Source organism: Balaenoptera musculus, chromosome 4, assembly GCF_009873245.2.
Source record: "Balaenoptera musculus isolate JJ_BM4_2016_0621 chromosome 4, mBalMus1.pri.v3, whole genome shotgun sequence".
Classification (NCBI taxonomy): Eukaryota; Metazoa; Chordata; class Mammalia; order Artiodactyla; family Balaenopteridae; genus Balaenoptera; species Balaenoptera musculus.
Genome location: NC_045788.1, coordinates 62,297,770 through 62,320,494, shown reverse-complemented (window position 1 = coordinate 62,320,494; position 22,725 = coordinate 62,297,770). Strand labels below are relative to the sequence as shown.

The following is a 22,725-nucleotide window of genomic DNA, read 5'->3' as shown; positions in this document are numbered from 1 at the left end:
TAAAGAAATCTACTTAAAAATGGATACAAAGGCATAATAATGAAGATGATTAGAAAAAGAAAATAAGGACTTTACCTTAATATGCAATATTGCTGTTCCTGGAGGATGAGCATCTGTTATTGATCTTAGAAGTTTTCCACTGGCCAAATCCCACATAGTGATCTATAAGACAACTAAATGCTTTAAAAACAAATTTATTGCTCTTTTTTGGACTTAAGTTTCCTGGCTTTTGGCTGAAATAATCTATTCCTGGTCTATAAACATTGCAGACAAAGAACTATAAAGTTAAAACATAACTAAAGGTTGCAGATCCACTAAAGCGTGGGGCCTTTATTTCATCTTCATCCTCCCCTCATCCTGCCCAACCTACTTTACCCTTCAGATTTTAAATCTTGTTGTTTTACTGAGAGGTAAAAGAAATTTCTTTAATGAGTCAATCTCTTTAGCACTGGTAAAAATTATAGAAAGGCTTACTGCCAAACCAATTAATATGTCAGAAGAAGAGAAGAAACAAAACTTACTGCCAGTTTCAGAAGAAAAAGAAATACCAAAATAGTTATCTAGGAACACAGTAATAAGAATACACAAAGCAGAATATAGTGTCCTTAAAAATCAACAACAATTATCCTCACTACAGTAGGAAAGTAAATTTTGTATAACAGCCTGGTTGGTTTATAAAACCTATTTACTTATATGGACATATGAATTAAGATATTAAAAATCACAGACTCTGGCTCAGTCAATAATATTTTAAAATTTGGACAAAAGTCAGACTAAGCAAACTCAGGTTAGCTCTACAGACACGTCACTTTATAACACGTTTTAGTCTTCGAGATACTGATCTAGAGATAATGCTTTTTTTTTAATTGATTTTACATTGTCTTATGGAGAAAATTAAGTTCCTATTTACCTGTCCTTTAGCAAAGCCGCAGAGAAGTCGTGAGCAGTCGCTGTTGATACTGAGGGCAGAGATGGCTCCATATTGACCTCCAGCACTAGTGCTACCCAGACAGAGTCGCAAAGCTTGATTCTGATCTAAAGAAAGCAATTGATGAAATCAAGTGAAAGAAATGAAGGCATGAATAAATATATACTTAGTATAGGCTTGTTTTCAAACACTTTGAGGTAGCAAGTATCAAAAGAATCGAACGATGAAGTTACATTCAGCTTAAAATATATTTATTGAGCATCTAACTAGACACTGGGCATTGAATTAGACACTAAGAAAGCAGAAAAAAACAATAACTACAAGGAAGCATAATACAAAACTTGCTAATAAGTTAAAAAAAATCCTACGAAAGCTCTTTGAACTAACTTCCATTCTAGAATTGTATTTCTTGCTATTTTTAGGATGCAAGGTTACATGAAATACCATCTTTTAAAGTAGCTTTAAAACTTCAAAAATCAAAATTTATTAATTTAGAGTTTGGCTGAAATTTACATTATATTATCCATGGAGAAAAGGTTTACCAGGCAAATGAACAATATAAATAAAATCACAGGGTATGTTTAAACTGCTTAAGAAAATTCTTTTCAAGCATCAACATTTGATATGCTAAAAGCAAATAATTCAAATCTCTACTAGATTAAGTTACTTAAGGGCAAGAATTTTGCTGTAATCATCTCTGATTTCTCCAGGAGGCACTCAGATATTATTAAACCTTATTATCTAATAATTAAATTCCTCTAGGGCTTCTCCTAGGCAATGCTTATTTTATATTATATAGAGTTCATTATTGTACCCACTTGAAAACAATGAAATAAAAAATTTAAACATAAGAAGGCATGCCTACAAAATTTAACTGTTTAAGGGGGAAAAAAACTACCATACTTGCACAATCAGGAGGTCTCTTAACTCCCCCAGCCATTGTTTGTGCTTCCCTTCACTATCTATGTGCTAATTTTTGGAGGTAAATACATCTCACTCTCACTCTTAGACTATGACCTCTCTAAGGGCTGAGATCATCAGTGAATTAACATCCCCAGAATACCCAGACTGGTGCCTTGCACACAGAAGCCATCTGACAATCATCTGAATAGCTGCCACATTTGCAAATCTTCCTCCTATAAAGGTAAATCTAGTTATCAGAAACAGCCTAAAGACATTCATTCTCAAATGTAAGGAATAATACTAGGTAAGTCCTTTTGCCCATCCAAAGTGACTACTGTAAGAATATTTTTCTGTGTTCATAAGCAGGCTCAAATAGCAACCCCCACCTCCCCAGGAGTTCTGACACAATTAATGGCTGTATTCTATCTAGCACATAGGAAATATTTGATGTTTTCTGAAATCATTTTAGATCTTAGCCTTCCAAGATGAATATCAGAAAAGGAATAAGATTCATAAATATACAAGGTCTGATATATTTTAAAAGTCCTGTTTACTCAAATCTAAAATGATAACAATTACAGATTTTTTTCCTTATTTTTTCCTTACATACGTTCCTCCCTCCTCCAGTTTAATCCAAGTTATTAAAATTTCCTTTTTCCTGACTCTAAAAATGACATCCCATTTTATTTTGCTTTATTAAATTGCATGCCTAAAATAGTGTTTTCCATGATTCTTATTTTGTCAGAGCCACCTTTACAGTTAGTGGATTATCCATATACCTTATTCTGCAAATTGTCAAGATTCAGTGGTTGGGCAACAATTTTCTATATATGCTACCACTTTGGGTCATGCGAGTAGTCCAACGAATGGGCTGAAAGTAAGAGGACAAAGACAGAAATTCCACACCAGCCTCAAAAAGAAGTCCCTTTAGCCTGGGCTGCCTGCCTTCTAGGAGAGTAGTGTTTGAATAGCATCCTGCTGAGATCCTTTGTAATCCTGGTTTTGAGATCCAAACTCTATACAGCTCTGATCCACCAATACTTAAAGACACTAACTAATGCTTTCTGCTTTACCTAAGTTCATACTTTAAATTAGACTATTTGGGCTTCCCTGGTGGCACAGTGGTTAAGAATCCGCCTGCCAATGCAGGGGACACGGGTTCGAGCCCTGGTCCGGGAAAATCCCACACGCCACAGAGCAACTAAGCCTGTGCGTCACAGCTACTGAGCCTGCGCTCTAGAGCCCGCAAGCCACAACTACTGAGCCCACATGCCACAACTACTGAAGCCCGCATGCCTAGAGCCTGTGTTCCGCAACAAGAGAAGCCACTGCCATGAGAAGCCCACGCACCGCAACGAAGAGTAGCCCCCGCTCGCTGCAACTAGAGAAAGCCCGTGTGCAGCAATGTGGACCCAACGCAGCCAAAAACAAATAAGTAAATAAATTTATTTTAAAAATTATACTATTTAAGTACTCTTATAACTCAGGGAAAGTAAGCACAGGAGAATTAAGGAGTATGACAAAATAGAGACTAAGGGTACCATTAAGAAAAAGGAAATAGAGAAAAAAAGAGGGAAGGAAAAAGACACATCTAACTTCTACATTAAAAACCCAAACATGACTCTGCTTTCCTGACTGTGGGTCCTGTGTACTAAAAAACTAGCTAAGACAAGGACCACATTATCAGCCTTGGTCACTCCTGAAATATGTATTAAATTTACATCCCACAGGACTATGTTAATGAAAACATTGTCAATTTTTGTCCTTAACTTTTACAATGTATTCATTATATTTATAATGTCTCTTTATAAGGTAGAGTGGCTGTGAGGTAATAGACAGTGCATAAAATGTAATATAGTTTAACTCCACAAAGATACTTATCAATTCTTATTGCTGTCATTATACATTCTATATTTATGGTGCCATATTAACAAACTTGCTATACAATTTAGACTAAAATCAGAAAAGGTAGAATTTCTGTGGAAAGAAGAAAGCAGGGACTTATTGAAGAGGTTTCTTCTACTAGAAGAACATTCTGTAGTCCAGATTTTTCTAGACAGTTCTGGGGAAACGTATTTGGTGAAGACAAACTTAAAACCTCTTCCAAACACTTAATTTCTAAAGCTACATGAAAAGAACAAAAGGACCTGGACAGAAGCAAGAAAGGTGAATATCAGAGCTCTCCACATTCTCCTCCTCCAATGGGGCTCCTGATCTGGGCAAGAAATATGAAATGAGACTATCATTTTTCCTATAAACTTCAAAGAGTTGGCATAGAGCGTAAATTTTGTAAATGCCTATGAAAAATATGAAAACTATCCAATGGTACACATGCAAAGAATTTTTTTTAAGATTTTTTTTTTTTGGCCGAGTTGGGTCTTAGTTTCGGCATGCGGGATCTTCGTTGAGGCATGCGGGATCTTTTGTTGCAGCGTGTGGGCTCTTCCTTGTGGTGCACGGGCTTCTCTCTAGTTGTGGCGTGCGGGTTTTCTCTTCTCTAGTTGTGGCGCACAGGCTCCAGGGCTCATGGGCTCTGTTGTTTGCGGCACACGGGCTCTAGTTGAGGCACTCGAGCTCAGTATTTGTGGCGCGCGGGCTTAGTTGCCCCGCGGCATGTGGGATCTTAGTTCCTTGACCAGGGATTGAACCCGTGTCCCCTGCATTGTAAGGTGGATTCTTTACCACTGGTCCATCAAGAAAGTCCCACGAAGAATTATTATTAATGATAATAAATAGCTTACCAATTAATTAAGAGAACTCGAAGCCCAGATACCACAAAAAGCACATCCATTTGATAGTGAAATAAATTATATCTATTTCTTTATCAGTATACCTTTCGCAGTACACTTTACTTAGGGTAGATCTCAGCATATTCTAGGCTTAAGAGTAATGTGCTAAGTAGCAAAGAAAAGCCATAAAAAACATATAAAGTCTATAATAGCCATAAAATCTAAATTTGTACATACTTCAAGAATTTCTGCTCTCTCTCCATATACCAAAATTAATCTAATCCTCTATTTCTTCACCCCTAATTTGTTTTAACTACATCCCAAAGACCATCAAAGAAGGAAATACCTAGATCCTAGAAGGAATCAAAATCTAATTATGTGTGTAGAGCTCTACTTTTATTGCCAGTATTCACCATTCTTCAATACTACTCCTTTGTGCATTATTAAAATATTCTCTAAGACCAAAGGAGAAGAAAAGAGTTATTAGGAAACATTTTTCATCATCAATGATCATAAAACAGCAGAAGCACTTTACCTGACCGCCATCTAACAAACACACAGAATTAAAGTTCTCCATTCCCTCTATAAAGCTTACTGACTAAAGCCCACGATACAATGACACCCCACAGCTAACTGGCTATTTTCTAGAACTCAGATGCTTACGAAAAGTCAGTTGTGTTCATTTCCAAACCTGTTCATGCCACTGTAATATTACTGTACTTTAAAAATGTAATTAAACAATATTGTCAACTGATGAAATACAGTGGAAAAGAAAGAGCTGTTGTTTCTATGAAAGCTAAATGAATGTTTTAGAAAAACTTGGTAAAGATAAGTTGCTTTAAATTAACTGTCATGAAGTAAGGTATGGACAAGATAACTGCAGAAAACTGAAAAGAAGTTTTATGAAAGTCTAAAATTTTGCACACTTCGACTGATTCACAGGTGCCTAAGCTTTTTTTACCTCTTTTTTTTAAGTAAAAGTACAAATTTTGCATGACCCATCACTGATGCAGCTTATGCCAAAAAAGATGCTGCAGACGTCCAACTGGCAGATACAAACTCAAAGAAACAGTTTTGGTCTATGCCAAAAGATTAAGATCAATATTCAATGATTTATTTTCATTTAAAATAAAACATTGAAGGTATGCATATATTTACAATTTTTAACAATTCCCTACTTTAATTTCAAAACTTTTCAATAAGCATTTCATAAGAGGACATCGACTGTAACTAGTAACATTCTTTTTCAACATTAAAAAGGTCAAAAGAAAAAGTCACTCATGCAAACCAAAATTACTATACCTTTTCCTTTGAATCCATGGAGAAAAGATCAAAAAAAAGAGAAAAGCAAGAAATCAGTTCAAAAGTTCAGAGAAAAGACAGGTAAAATTTCAAGAGTATAAGTGATAAACTTCAGTTATCTGTGGGAATGATACTAAATGTGATTAAATGATACATCTAGCATTTATATTTAGGTATTGGTTATGGAAATAAAGAAAATGCATAATATCCAAACTTTAGCACAGTAAATCCAAGTCCATTAAGTTTGATAAAAACAAAAACAATTTCCAAAAGATAATCTACTAAAGTATACTAACAACCCAAAAAATGGAAAACTAAGGGCCTTAGGATAGGGAGATATCTTTATTAAGATTCGAATTGTTGAGATCCTATAGTTAGGTAAGAACCAAGATACATAATAAATACCATATACCTATAATTCCATAAGAATAGGCAATTTATATGACGTTTAAGAAGCTTATAATGATTACTATTTTAATGACCCAGGCCTCTATTCCAAAGAGAATCTAGTGTTACTTAAACAAGTGCAGTTCTGCACTTTTTCCTATGATCAACAAAGATATTTAAAAGATCAGATTTAACCCAGACCTCTAATCTAGACACTTCATAGTATTATTACTCTGCCATTTTTTTCCTGGCTTTCAAGCAAATTTTAATCCATTTGTTAAAACTCATTGTCCAAATATCTGATTCCCACAAAAATGAGTAAAATTTATTAACTGCATGATTAAAAATCCAAAGCATAACTAGAATATTATGATCCTTTCTCAAAATGTTCATTATGGCATACTTTCTTTTTCATGAGACTGTAATGAAAGATTATTATTTCATCAAATCTACAAGAAAGTTACTGGGGTCTAAAAAAATTAGAAAGTAGGCCCAAGGAAATTAAGGAGACAGTAATGAAAGACAATAAACTCTTCTTCTCCTCTGTTAGTTTCTACTTTAAAAGACTTCATTTTAATTTGTTGCAGTAAGCTCTGCATGGATTTGATTATAAGCAGGCACATATTCTTATAACCTTGTGGTAAGGAAGGGATATTAAAGCAGATAGAGTTGAAGAAAAGTGAGTACTGGTAAGTGGGAACAAAAATAAACATGTATTCTGCTGACAGATAAACATGTACATTATATTTTATCCTCATTCATCTTAGTTCTTCCATTCTTTCCTTTATGTATCTTGCAATTTGCCTCCTTTTCTCTCAGAACTGGAGAACTGCTTGGAAGTGTGGAAATGTACTGATCTTAGGATTCAGTATTCCTTGATTCTGAATTTGGCTCTGTACATGTCACTTAACCTCTCTGGTTCTCAGTCACCTCATATGTAAATAAGGGGATTGAACTAAAAGTCCTTTGAAGATCCTTTCCCAGAATTCTATCAATCTGATACCAACTATGCCCTCATAGGAAAACAAGCATTCTTACACGTGATAGGAGAGCAAGCTGGTAAAACTTTCTAGAAGGCAATTAGGCAGTATACATCAGAAGTGTTTAAAATGTTCATACCCTGACCTAAGCAAGCCCACTTTCAGGAATTTGTCCTAAGGAAGTAATCATGTGAACAAAAATGCAGTTACAAAGATGTTCATCACTCTACTTTCTGGTTAGAAACAACCTAAATGTCTTATAGTAGGAAATGATTAAGTAAAACGTGGCCATTAAAAATGATGTTACACAGAAACAGACTCACAGACATAGAAAACAAACTTACGGTTACCAAAGGAAAGGGGGAGGGGTAAGTTAGAAGTTTGAGATTAGCAGATACAAACCACCATATATAAAACAGATAAACAACAAGGTTCTACTGTATAGCATAGGGAACTATATTCAATATCCTGTAATAAACCATAATGGAAAAGAATATGAAAACGAATATATATATATATAAACTGAATCGCTTTCATGTACACCAGAAACACAACATTGTAAATCGATCATACTTCAATTAAAAAAAAAAAAGCTAATAACTTAATACAGAAAAAAATTATGTTACAGATGACTAATAATCACATGGAAAGATGTTCATTATAATGAAAATGCAGGTTACAAATTAACATGATCCCATTTGGGGGTGTGTACATATATATACACACATGTACAGGAAAAAAGATTAGAAGGCCATACAGAAATGTTAGGAATTATTCCTGGATGGCAGAATTTGGTGTATCTTCAACCTTTTGCTCATCTAATTTTTTTATTATGAACACATATTATGGAATAAGAAAAAATTGTTTAAAGAATCAATTCTAAAGTTCTCTAAAGAGAATTATATTTTTGTTTCCATTCTTCTCATCCCCAGACAATAAAACTTTATTATTTATATCAATCGCCTTTGAAAAGACTAGGTGTTAAAAACACATGATAAATAAGGCTTTTGGCATAATGGAAAATTTATAAATAGGAAGTCAAATTGTTCAAAAACAAGGGAAAATAACTAGTTATTCACTCATATGATAAATAAAAATGCAAGGCCCACAGAGATCAAACTGTGGTTCTGCTATTAAGGTCTTCCCAGGTAATCCTTACACAATATCCTGTAGAGTCCTTACTAAAATACAGTGTCATCAGGAATTCCATTTAAGAAAGTTGCAAAAGACTTAAGATCCATAGAGAACACTAAAAATGACAGGAAAATATTATCTAATAGTTTTTAAGTAAACAGAACAAAATGTTCTGCTCATAGTATTGAATGCAAAAGCAAAGAAAGATTAAAACTAGGTTTATTTAGTCTCATGTAGGAAAAAAAAATGAGAAAATACTTAGGACTATCACTTACCATTCAAATAAAACTAGCTAAGTTCTCTTCTCAACCAAAAAAAGAAAGTGATTATGGGCTAAAAATTTTTCAGTTTAGAGGGGTTTACAATGTAAATGAAAAAAAACTTACTGTCAGTAAGAGTTACTGAAAATTACTGAGAAAGCCTGGGAATCTCTTTCTCTGAAGATCTTTTCAAATACCAACTACTCAGATATGATTTAGACTAAAACATTAGCACCACCACAAATCAGAGGCAGACAAAATGCCAACCTCTCAACTTTATATCCTTTTTGTCTAGGTCTGCAGAGAGTCAAAAGATATGATATGATAGCTTATAAATTCATAAAGAAGAAAATAAACTTGCAATGAGCAACAAAATGAAGCTGAGTCAAGTAATTTTTAACTATAAAAATGCTGACCGCTACTTTTCAAGTTTTTCTGGCTTTTTTCGAATAAATAAAGTTTACTATATAAACTGTGATTAAAAGACATTATTAAAAAAAACCCAAATACTTAATATTTAAAATAAGGAAAGTAGGTAGAAAATTTACCAAATATTAAAGCCAATCCATGAGATGTACCCACTGCTATCAGACTCGACACTGCCTGAGAACAAAAGAGAAGATTACATTTTAAGACATTACAAGGATCTTGAAATAATCAGAATTGAATTTGCTGGTTTTCTTTCCTCTAGGCACCAGATAACATACCAACTATTATAAATAAGGAAAATTTCATCTAGGAGGCAAAACGGGAAATGAAACTCAGAACATCTTATTTCTGGGAATCCCTCTAAATTTACTCTAAGGGTAACAAAATATCATATGTTCAACATTAGAGGCAAAAACATGCCACTTAACTTCCTCTAAAGCAATTTTTTGAACAATTCAGGGGTCCACACACAGTAAGAGGCACTTATGCTACCCAACCAAGAGCCTCCTATGAGGTGTGAGAAAGGGACAAGAAAGCCCTTCTCCAGTTTATTCACAGGAGCCAAAAGGCACCAGAAATACTCAAAACCCAGCCCACTTCCTCACCAATTGACTACCTAATAAGAAAGCTACAGGAGGCAGCTGGAAATAGTTGAAAATAGAAAAGAGGGCACTAGAGTGCTTTCAATATCCCCCAGTTCTCTATAATCACTCCACAGATTTACTATTTGGCAGGCTTGGCAATGGAGTTCAGAGCTGTTAAGGGTACTATTTACCACAAAGTGATTTTACCAAACACTGTTTTCCACTCCCTATAACCAAAGCGAGGCCAAGTCACAGAAGGAGCAAATATACTTGGGCAGGGTAGTACCACATACAAATAAATTGGGAAAAGGCTAATTATTATTTTTCTCAAAAAACAAAACAAAAAAAGAAAACTGAAAAGTAACAATACACTAGAAAGAACAAGAACATTCAACACGGACAAATTTTAAACCTGATTACTGGCAGTAAATGACATGACTTAATTATCACAAAACTTATGTAATAACTTTGAATATCGGAAGAATAAATCTAAGAAAACCTGATCAAATGGAAAGCTTACCTTTAAAGGATTATTTAAAGTATACTTACAATTGCTGTAGGCAAGCCAGCATCTACTTTGTCCTAAATAAAATTTTAAAAAAAAGTATTTGAAAAGACATTCCCATTTTTAAGCAGAAAATGGTATAAGGCCCTCTCTTTACATATACAATTCAGACAAGAGGTAGAACCATCATTTTTGCCCCCAAATAAGAGAAACTACAAAAGTTGTATATACCAACAAAATATAAAGAGCACAAGAGTAGATCGTTTTCTTTTACTGTTTCAGGAAGGGTACTGATTATAAATGAAAATGTAAAGGAAAAGAGAGAGGAAAGAGATTCTATTTTCAATAGAATGAGTTGGCCTGAGGATCAAATTAAATGTAAAGTATCCTATAAATGTAAGGGTGTCTACTAATATTTGGTACTTCTGTAGCTTTAAATAATAACAAGGGCTTTCAATGATTAGAACTGTAGTAGCAAAGAGCTTTCAAATGCATTTATCACATTATTTGATACTCAAACCGGGAGAGATGGATCAAACAAGTAGTATTATTCTGATTTTCCAGATTAAGAAAACAGATTAAGATTCTTAAGATTCAGATTAAGTTTCAAAGAGCTTAAATTGACTTTCCCACAATTATTCAGGAAGTGGTAGACTATGTCTAAAACTCGGGGTTTCCATTCCCAGACCAGGCTCTTTGGATCACTTCTGTATTTCTTTTCTGTCTGTCCCTGTCAGTGTGCTCAATTCATTATTATAATCTCTCAGAAGGCAGAATCTATTATATCCAACTTTACAGAGCTTCCCAGGAACTAACTTAAAAAACTTATACCAGGGCATGGAACTATGAGGAAGAACAATCACCAACGCTGCTATGTACAACATTCTGGATAGTAGGATATACTCAACTTTGTGTGGATGTGTGTGTGTAAAGGATGCCTAACATAATGCTGAACAATAAAGAAACACGCAACAAATATTTGATAAATGATTGATTTGTGCCCTGGACAGGGAAAAAGAATGAGCCAGCAGATGAAGAACATAAACTATATTCAAAATGGAACCTGAAAAATGCAATTGGAAGTCAGCTAACTTTCAAAGCTAAAACCCACAGATGTGGGAAGCAATTTAGAGGATATATGAATAGAATTTCAGTGCTGGTGTTATGGCATCTTAGGAGAGTGATTCTCAAAAGCCACGGTGCATTAGAATCACCTGGGATACCCGTTAAAATGCAAATCCCTAGCTACACTGCTAGAACTAGATTCCAATTCAGTAGGTCTGGGATGGTGCCCAGGAATCTGTATTTTCATAAGTACCCTAGGAGGTTCTTATACAATGGACACATTTTGCAAAAACACTATGCTAAGGTATCCCTGTTATCTTAGGTGATCATAAAATGATAAATATCCTTTAAAATTAATTTGAATCAATTTTAAATATAGTCACATGTCATATTACTTTGAGGAGGATTCCAAAATTAAACAATGAGGTTCACAACTCCAAAAGTTTCATCTCTCCTAAGTGTTCTCCAGGCACAGACTACAAGGCCATGATGATCAACGTCCTAGGCAGCCTTAATAACATCACTATCCACATGGCTGAAAGCATTACTGAACAGCCATTCAGGAGAGATACCCCAAAATATAACTAGCTATACATGTTAATAAACCAACCATCACAGAAAAGCATACAATTTAAATTGAGCTGGTAATCCAAAATTAGGAAAGCAGAGTATGAAGACTGTCACAAGAAAAGCAGTTTTCATTTTAACATACCAAAGGAGCTCAGCCATGGCAATGAAATAAGAACAGAATGCAAACACTCTGGGATTTATTACAATTTTTCCCTCCTCTTCAAGAGAAAGGAGAAACCCTTTTAAATAACAGATTTATCTAATCATTGTTCAATGTCTGAGTTTTAGTTCAGTCTCCATTATTCAAAATATTTTTAAAACTGCACAGGTGGGTCAAATGACTGTTCTGGTTCATCTTGATTTTGAAAGGAATGAATTTCATCACCTACATAAGGATTAAATTCAGAAAACGTCATGGAAATGTAATCCTCAACAGGTGGTTCCCATTCTAGCAAATATGAGCTACTCTCCACCTACAAAAGGAAGGACAATTGCCCAGGTTTCCTCCATTGCTTGACTATCTCTCTATTTAAATTGACTTCATGATATATGAGCTGGGTCAGGGTATACCAACTGCCCGCAGAGAACACTTTTTCTTTCTTTCTTTTTTATTGTTTCTTTGGGGGGTTTTTTGGTTGTTGTTTTTTGGGAGGTTTTTGCGTGTGTTTTTTGCGTTTTGTTTGGTTTGGTTTCTGCAATAAGAGCTTTTCCTAATAAACCTGAAAATTACAATGTGGTTATGGTGTCATGATGCCACTTCTGTATCAATCTCTTACCCTTGTGAAAAATCAAACCTTTGTCCAAACTGAATATGCAAAATACCAATTAAACTCCAGGAAAAGAACATAAAAACATATCAAAGTTCCTGGGGTATGAATCTGTCATCATCATCATTACTATTACTATTATTATTTACAGAATCTATATACTGAATTCAGAAAACCAAAACTGAAAGACTGTGTAAAACTACAGGCCTTGAGGCCAAAGGAAAATTTGATAAAACATACCAGAATCAGCATCTATTGTCTTGATGGACTATTAAATATTTCTGCACTTAACACAGTACTCTAAATCATTTTCAAAAACGACACAGATATTCTGTTCCAGCTATTATACACATTGGCCACATTCACCAATACCACCCTCATTTCACAACAAAGAAGCACTAGACTTGGAACCAAAAACCCCAATTTTGAGTAACTGCTCTGCTATCTCCTAATCCAGTGATGTAAGACAAGTTAATGTCACCTCTCTGAGCCTGTCTTCTCATTTGTAAAATAGGATATGGCTTTCCCTACTTTAAAAGTTGTAAGAGTATATGAAATAAGGTACATGAAAAGACTTCTGTGAATTATAAAAAAATCACTCCGTTGTAAAAGATTCTGATCAATCATTTCTCCATATGAAAAGACTAAAAAGAACAAGCACTCTACCTCAACCAAATACACAAGATGGCAACTAAACTGAAAAGGAATTTAAAGAAAAAGCAGATAGTGTTTCTTTTAGGCTTGCTGCCATATTTCATTTAGGCACACCCGAGACTCTGGGCAGACCTTTATTTCATGGCTGCACTAATTTCTATGTCAACATGTGTAGCTATGTCTTATGAGTCAAAAATAATCACACAAAACCCATGAAAGCCAGATTCTATTTTTCTTAAGCCTCGGGCCAAGAGAAGTGCTGTGCTTTGTTTTATGCTCATTCCTACTTCATTATGCCATTGCAGGTTATAAAGCTGGGGGAAGAGAACAAAATACTTACAGCTGCAGACACTATTTGGGCAGAAATTCCCTTCAAAAGTGAATGTCGCATAACTGATCCATGGAGTGAAAAAGAATCAGGTAATTTCTTCTTTCTTAAAAAGAAAAAAAAAAAGGAAAACATTTAAGAATTGGGGAAAAAAATTGAAAAGGCAGGGTCTTTAAAACTTTGAAAGAAGAAAAAATAAAAACGAGAAAAGGATAAAACACTGTATTACTTTGTTAGCTCTGGTTTGCAAAGAGGTATAAAGTCTAACAGTCTCACGTTAAAATGTACTGAATCCACCCTGAACCTCAGAGAAGCACAAGCAGGAAAATGAATAATGCCACCATTTCCTTTTCACTGATTCAACCTGTTCCTTGCCCACCTTAAGAAATACAGCAAGAGGTTCTGCTACTCATCAGAAGGTTGCCTATAGAGCACCCCTGCTCACATGTCTACATTACCTCTACCTGCCTTCCACCTTTGCCACCTTTCTTGCCCTCCTGTTGTCTATAACGACCCTCTCATTCTCCAACCAACTGCCTCAAATGCCCTACTCATTACACATTCTCTGATGCTTCTTTCACTTAACCTACTCATCACTGTACAAAAAATAATTTTTAAACTTTTAACAAACATTGAACACCTGCTCTATGTGACTAAAAGTATGTTCTGGGGATACAAAAATAAGGTCAAAGTTTCTACTCTCAAGGACCTCATATCCTAGCTAGAGGGACTAATGAGTAACTCACTCTTAAATTAAAGGATAAATGTTAGAAAAGAAAAATAAATAAAGCACTATAGAAACGAAATGAAGAGTTTAATCCTGTTTATTAGGGAGCTGTTAGGGACAGCTATAGAAAAGAAAAGGTATCTGAGCTGGCCTTGACAGATAACTAGGAGTCTGTCAAACAACAAAAAAGCACAAGCAAAAATATGAAAATGTAATGGTGCACAGTGTGTGGGGAATGTGAGTACACAAAAGGCATGGACCAGGAGGACAGGAGTGGGAGTGCTCAGAAATTATGTCAAAATGGTAAGCAGGGTTCAGACTGATGCCATGCAAAGCAGTTCTGACATTACTATGTAGGCAAAAAGAAGACACCACAGCTTTTAAGCAGGTAGTGACCAAATCATCCAAAACATTTACGTTATAATGGTTCCATACAAATTTTAGGATTGTTTTTTCTGTGAAAAATGTTATTGAGATTTTGATAGGGATTGCACTGAATCTATACATGGCTATGGGTAGTATGAACATTTTAATTAATCCATGAACATGGGATATCTTTCCATTTGTGTTTTTTAATTTCATTCATCAATTCTCATAATTTTCTGTGTACAGCTCTTTCACCTCCTTGTTCCTAAACTTATTCCTAAGTACTTTATTGCTTTTGATGCCACTGTAAATGAGATTTTTATTACTTTTTTATATATTTCATTGTTAGTTTATAGAAACACAACTGATCCAAATCAGTCAAAGTAACCTTGAGAAAGAAGACCAAAGCTGGAGGCATCACACTTCCTGATTTCAAACTCTATTTCAAGCTACAGTAATCAAAACAGGATGGTACTGGCATTAAAAAAGACACATAGATCAACGAACAAAATAGAGAGCCCAGAAATAACCACCTGCATATATTGTCAACTAATATCTGACAAAGGAGCCAAGAACACTCAATGAGGAAAGAATATTCTCTCCAATAAATGGTGCTAGGAAAACTGGGTAATCACATGCAGAATAATGAAACTGTACCCCTACCTTATACCACTCACAAAGATTAAACAGATTAAATACTTAAACATAAGACCTGAAACCACAAAACTCTTAGAAAAAAACAAAGGGAAAAACCTCCTTGACAGTGGTACTGGCAGCAATTTTTTGGTTATGTATGACACCGAAAACACAAGCAACAAAAGCAGATATACATATAATATATATAAATATATATAAATGGGACTACATCAAACTAAAAAGCTTCTGCACAGCTAAAGAAACAATCAAAAAATGAAGAGGCAACCTATGGAATACGAAAAAATATCTGCAAACCATTAACCCCATAAGGGGTGAATAATCAAAATATATAAAGAACTCTTATAACTCAAGAGCAAAAAACAATCTGAGTAAAAAAATGGGCAGAGGACCTAAATAGGCATCTTTCCAAGGAACACATACAGATGGCCAACAGGTACATGAAAAGGTGCTCAACATCACTAATTATCAGGGAAATGCATATGAAAACCACGAGATATCATCTCATATCCATTAGTATGGCTATTATCAAAAAAACAAAAGATAAGCATTTGTGAGGATGCAGAGAAAAAGGAATCCCCAGACACTGTTGGTGGGAATGTAAATTGGTGCAGTCACTATGGAAAACAGCATGGAGGTCTCTCAAAAAATTAAAACTAGAACTACCATGTGATCCAGCAATTCCACTTCTGGGTTGTATATTCAAAGGAAACAAAATCACTAACTCGAAGAGATATCTGCACTCTTATGTTCATTGCAGCATTATTCAAAACAGCCAAGATACGGAAACAACCTAAGTTAAATGTCCATCTACAGATGAATAGATACAGATGTGTATTCACATACATACACACACACACACACACAGAAAATGGAATATTATTCAGCCATGAGAAAGAAGGAAATCCTGCCATTTGTGACAACATTGATGGACCTTGAGGGCATTATGCTACAAGAAATAAGTCAGACAGAGCAAGACAAATACTGTATGATCTCACTTATAGTGGAATTTTAAAAAGCCAAACTCACAGAAACAGAGACTAAAATAGTGACATCCAGGGGCAGGGGGAAATACAGAGATGCTGGTCAAAGGGTATAAACTTCCAGTTTTAATATGAGTAAGTTCTGAGGATCTAATACACAGCATGGTGACTATAACAACACTGTGTTATATACTTGAAAGTTGCTAAGAGAGTAGATCTTAGATGTTCTCACTGAAAAAAAAAAAAAACAGGCTAATTATGTGAGGTGATAAGTAACCCTTCTGTGGTAATCATTTCACAATATATACATATATCAAAGAATCACGCAAAGGGCTGACAGCAGAAGCAAGAAGAATTACAATCCTGCAGCCTGTGGAACAAAAACCACATTCACAGAAAGACAAGATGAAAAGACAGAGGCCTATATACCAGATGAAGGAACAAGATAAAATCCCAGAAAAACAACTAAATGAAGTGGAGATAGGCAACCTTCCAGAAAAAGAATTCAGAATAATGACAGTGAAGATGATCCAGGACCTCGGAAAAAGAATGGAGGCAAAGATCGAGAAGATGCAAGAAATGTTTAACAAAGATCTAGAGGAATTAAAGAACAAACAAACAGAGATGAACAATACAATAACTGAAATGAAAACTACACTAGAAGGAATCAATAGCAGAATATCTGAGGCAGAAGAACAGATAAGTGACCTGGAAGACAGAATGGTGGAATTCACTGCTGTGAAACAGAATAAAGAAAAAAGAATGAAAAGAAATGAAGACAGCCTAAGAGACCTCTGGGACAACATTAAACGCAACAACATTCGCATTATAGGGGTCCCAGAAGGAGAAGAGAGAGAGAAAGGACCTGAGAAAATATTTGAAGAGATTATAGTCAAAAGCTTCACGCACATGGGAAAGGAAATAGCCATCCAAGTCCAGGAAGTGCAGAGAGTCTCATACAGGATAAACCCAAGGAGAAAAATGCCAAGACACACAGTAATCAAATTGGCAAAAATTAAAGACAAAGAAAAATTATTAAAAGCAGCAAGGGAAAAACGACAAATAACATACAAGGGAACTCCCATAAGGTTAACAGCTGATTTCTCAGCAGAAACTCTACAAGCCAGAAGGGAGTGGCATGATATACTTAAAGTGATGAAAGGGAAGAAACTACAACCAAGATTACTCTACCTGGCAAGGATCTCATTCAGATTTGATGGAGAAATCAAAAGCTTTACAGACAAGCAAAAAGCTAAGAGAATTCAGCACCACCAAACCAGCTCTACAACAAACGCTAAAGGAACTTCTCTAAGTGGGAAACACAAGAGAAGAAAAGGACCTACAAAAACAAACCCAAAACAATTAAGAAAATGGTCATAGGAACATACATATCGATAATTACCTTAAACGTGAATGGATTAAATGCTCCAACCAAAAGACACAGGCTTGCTGAATGGATACAAAAACAAGACCCATATATATGCTGTCTACAAGAGACCCATTTCAGACGCAGGGACACATTCAGACTGAAAATGCGGGGATGGAAAAAGATATTCCATGCAAATGGAAATCAAAAGAAAGCTGGAGTAGCAATACTCATATCAGATAAAATAGACTTTAAAATAAAGAATGTTACAAGAGACAAGGAAGGACACTACACAGTGATCAGGGGATCAATCCAAGAAGAAGATATAACAATTATAAATACATATGCACCCAACATAGGAGCACCTCAATACATAAGGCAACTGCTAACAGCTATAAAAGAGGAAATCGACAGTAACACAATCATAGTCGGGGACTTTAACACCTCACTTACACCAATGGACAGATCATCCAAAATGAAAATAAATAAGGAAACAGAAGCTTTAAATGACACAATAGACCAAATAGATTTAATTGATATTTACAGGACATTCCATCCAAAAACAGCAGATTACACGTTCTTCTCAAGCGCGCACAGAACATTCTCCAGGATAGATCACATCTTGGGTCACAAATCAAGCCTCAAGAAATTTAAGAAAACTGAAATCATATCAAGCATCTTTTCTGACCACAACGTTATGAAATTAGAAATGAATTACAGGGAAAAAAACGTAAAAAACACAAACACATGGAGGCTAAACAATACTAAATAACCAAGAGATCACTGAAGAAATCAAAGAGGAAATCAAAAAATACTTAGAAACAAATGACAATGAAAACACGACGATCCAAAACCTATGGGATGCAGCAAAAGCAGTTCTAAAAGGGAAGTTAATAGCTATACAAGCTTACCTCAAGAAACAAGAAAAATCTCAAATAAACAATCTAACCTTACACCTAAAGGAACTAGAGAAAGAAGAACAAACAAAGCACAAAGTTAGCAGAAGGAAAGAAATCATAAAGATCAGAGCAGAAATAAATGAAATAGAAACAAAGAAAACAATAGCCAAGATCAATAACACTAAAAGCTGGTTCTTTGCGAAGATAAACAAAATTGATAAACCATTAGCCAGACTCATCAAGAAAAAGAGGGAGAGGACTCAAATCAATAAAACTAGAAATGAAAAAGGAGAAGTTACAACAGACACTGCAGAAATACAAAGCATCCTAAGAGACTACTACAAGCAACTCTAGGCCAATAAAATGGACAACCTGGAAGAAATGGACACATTCTTAGAAAGGTATAACCTTCCAAGACTGAACCAGGAAGAAATAGAAAATATGAACAGACCAATCACAAGTAATGAAATTGAAACTGTGATTAAAAATCTTCCAAGAGACAAAAGTCCAGGACCAGATGGCTTCACAGGTGAATTCTATCAAACATTTAGGGAAGAGCTAACACCCATCCTTCTCAAACTCTTCCAAAAAACTGCAGAGGAAGGAACACTCCCAAACTCATTCTATGAGGCCACCATCACCCTGATACCAAAACCAGACAAAGATACTACAAAAAAAGAAAATTACAGACCAATATCACTGATGAATATAGATGCAAAAATCCTCAACAAAATACTAGCAAAGAGAATCCAACAACACGTTAAAAGGATCATACACCATGATCAAGTGGGATTTATCCCAGGGATGCAAGGATTCTTCAATATACGCAAATCAATCAATGTGATACACCATATTAATAAATTGAAGCAGAAAAACGATATGATCATCTCAATAGATGCAGAAAAAGCTTTTGACAAAATTCAACACCCATTTATGATAAAAACTCTCCAGAAAGTGGGCATAGAGGGAACCTACCTCAACATAATAAAGGCCATATACAACAAACCCACAGCAAACATCATTCTCAATGGTGAAAAACTGAAAGCATTTCCTCTAAGATCAGAAACGAGACAAGGATGTCCACTCCCGCCACTATTATTCAACATAGTTTTGGAAGTCCTAGCCACGGCAATCAGAGAAGAAAAAGAAATAAAAGGAATACAAATTGGAAAAGAAGACGTTAAACTGTCACTGTTTGCAGATGACATGATACTATACATAGAGAATCCTAAAGATGCCACCAGAAAACTATAGAGCTAATCAATGAATTTGGTAAAGCTGCAGGATAAAAAATTGATGCACAGAAATCTCTTGCATTCCTATACACTAATGATGAATAATCTGAAAGAGAAATTAAGGAAACACTCCCATTTACCATTGCAACAAAAAGAATAAAACATCTAGGAATAAACCTACCTAAGGAGACAAAAGACCTGTATGCAGAAAACTATAAGACACTGATGAAAGAAATTAAAGATGATACCAACAGGTGGAGAGATATACCATGTTCTTGGATTGGAAGAATCAATATTGTGAAAATGACTATACTACCCAAAGCAATCTACAGATTCAATGCAATCTCTATCAAATTACCAATGCCATTTTTTACGGAACTAGAACAAAAAATCTTAAAATTTGTATGGAGACACAAAAGACCCCGAATAGCCAAAGCAGTCTTGAGGGAAAAAAATGGAGCAGGAGGATTCAGACTCCCTGACTTCAGACTATACTACAAAACTACAGTAATCAAGGCAATATGGTACTGGCACAAAAACAGAAACATAGATCCATGGAACAAGATAGAAAGCCCAGAGATAAACCCACGCACCTATGGTCAACTAATCTATGACAAAGGAGGCAAGGATATACAATGGAGAAAAAACAGTCTCTTCAATAAGTGGTGCTGGGAAAACTGGACAGCTACATATAAAAGAATGAAATTAGAACACTCCCTAACACCATACACAAAAATAAATTCAAAATGGATTAGAGACCTAAATGTAAGACCAGACACTGTAAAACTCTCAGAGGAAAACATAGGAAGAACACTCTTTGACATAAATCACAGCAAGATCTTTTTTGATCCACCTCCTAGAGTAATGGAAATAAAAACAAAAATAAACAAATGGGACCTAATGAAACTTAAAAGCTTTTGCACAGTAAAGGAAACCATAAGATGAAAAGACAACCCTCAGAATGGGAGAAAATATTTGCAAATGAAGCAACTAACAAAGGATGAATCTCCAAAATATATAAACAGCTCATGCAGTTCAATGTTAAAAAAACAAACAACCCAATCCAAAAATGGGCAGAAGACCTAAATAGACATTTCTCCAAAGAAAACCTACAGATGGCCAAGAAGCACATGAAAAGCTGCTCAACATCACTAATTATCAGAGAAATGCAAATCAAAACTACAATGAAGTATCACCTCACACCAGTTAGAATGGGCATCATCAGAAAATCTACAAACAACAAATGCTGGAGAGGGTGTGGAGAAAAGGGAACCCTCTTGCACTGCTGGTGGGAATGTAAATTGATACAGCCAGTATGGAGAACAACATGGAGGTTCCTTAAAAAACCAAAAATAGAACTACCATATGATCCAGCAATCCCACTACTGCGCATATACCCTGAGAAAACCATAATTCAAAAAGACACATGCACCCCAATGTTCACTGCAGCACTATTTACAATAGCCAGGTCATGGAAGCAACCTAAATGCGCATCGACAGACAAATGGATAAAGAAGATGTGGTGCATATATACAATGGAATATTACTCAGCCATAAAAAGGAATGAAATTGGATCATTTGTTGAGACGTGGATGGATCTAGAGAGTGTCATACAGAGTGAAGTAAGTCAGAAAGAGAAAAACAAATACCATATATTAACGCATATATGTGGAGCCTAGAAAAATGGTACAGATGAACTGGTTTGCAGGGCAGAAATTGAGACACAGATGTAGAGAACAAACATATGGACACCAAGGGGGGAAAGCAGCGGGGGGTGGGGGTGGTGGTGTGATGAATTGGGCGATTGAGATTGACAAGTATACACTGATGTGCATAAAACTGATGACTAACAAGAACCTGCAGTATAAAAAAATAAAATAAAATTAAAAAATTAAAAAAAGAAAGAATCACATTGTATACCTTAAATCTACACAGTACTGCATGTCAATTATATCTCAATAAAGCTGAAAAAATTTAAGTTATTTATTTGTAGAAGAAAGTGATGAACAGGTTAATATATCCAGCCACGGCCCCTATCCCACAAGAGTTGACAACCTAAAGAAGACAGCACTGACACAGGCAAAATTTAAGAAGCTGAGGAAAAATACAACAACAACTTATCAACATTAAAGTTACACATGAATTCAATAAAGTATTTACATTATGCTTTCTCCACTTCTCTTTCCTTTTCATGTGCTCTCCAAGAATTTGGAAGGTGAAAAGCAGCCAAAATGAAGTTATATAGGGTTAGAAGTCCTTTTCCCAAATCTTTAATCATCTTTGTGACTCTCCTCTGAACCCATTTCCAGGGAATGAAGAAACACTGGAGCTGTCCTTAGAGAGCAGGAGGAAGGTGGTAGAGGGAGGAGTGAGGGAACACAAAGGTGGTGAGGTAAACCAAGCCCCACATTTCCACCACAGACCCTGTACCAGGTGTGATGTGTGCACCCTCTAAGGGCTCTCCTGCTTCTGGGAGTCCCTGGTTATTATTATAGCTTCCTACTGGGTGTACAGAAGACAGTCGTCATGTCATCCACCTTTTTATCCTCTCCCCTCAACAGTGCCTAAATATTCAGGGTCTAGCAAGCATTTTATTTCCACCTGAGTGGGCCTTCTACTTCCTATGCAGAGCTTCAGCAGGCCATACTGTATGCAAGTGTGATTTAAATGAATGCTTAACCAGAGAGCCCAGAAATAAACCCACACACCTACGGTCAATTAATCTTCGACAAAGGAGGCAAGAATATAAAACAGGAAAAAGACAGTCTCTTCAGCTATTGGTGCTGACAAAGTTGGACAGGTGCATGTAAATCAACGAAGTTAGAACACATCCTCTCATCATGCACAAAAATAAACATAAAATGGCTTAAAGACTTAAACATAAGACATGACAACATAAAACTCCTAGAAGAGAATATAGGCAAAACATTCTCTGACATAAATCATACCAGTGTTTTCTTAGGTCAGTCT

The 22,725-nt window shown here is 35.4% G+C and overlaps 1 protein-coding gene across 1 annotated transcript in view; it reads right to left on the bottom strand.

Moving 5' to 3' along the window:
* The window catches only part of VPS8 (VPS8 subunit of CORVET complex), a 280,105-nt gene that overhangs the window by 240,219 nt on the left and 17,161 nt on the right, over positions 1 to 22,725 (bottom strand). The window contains exons 5-10 of the mRNA XM_036850709.1: positions 13,538 to 13,631; positions 10,186 to 10,218; positions 9,172 to 9,226; positions 5,863 to 5,868; positions 911 to 1,035; positions 76 to 162 (exon numbers count right to left, since the gene is read on the bottom strand). Of these exons, the coding sequence (XP_036706604.1) occupies positions 76 to 162; positions 911 to 1,035; positions 5,863 to 5,868; positions 9,172 to 9,226; positions 10,186 to 10,218; positions 13,538 to 13,631 (400 nt within the window). The remainder of the gene's footprint in view (positions 1 to 75; positions 163 to 910; positions 1,036 to 5,862; positions 5,869 to 9,171; positions 9,227 to 10,185; positions 10,219 to 13,537; positions 13,632 to 22,725) is intronic.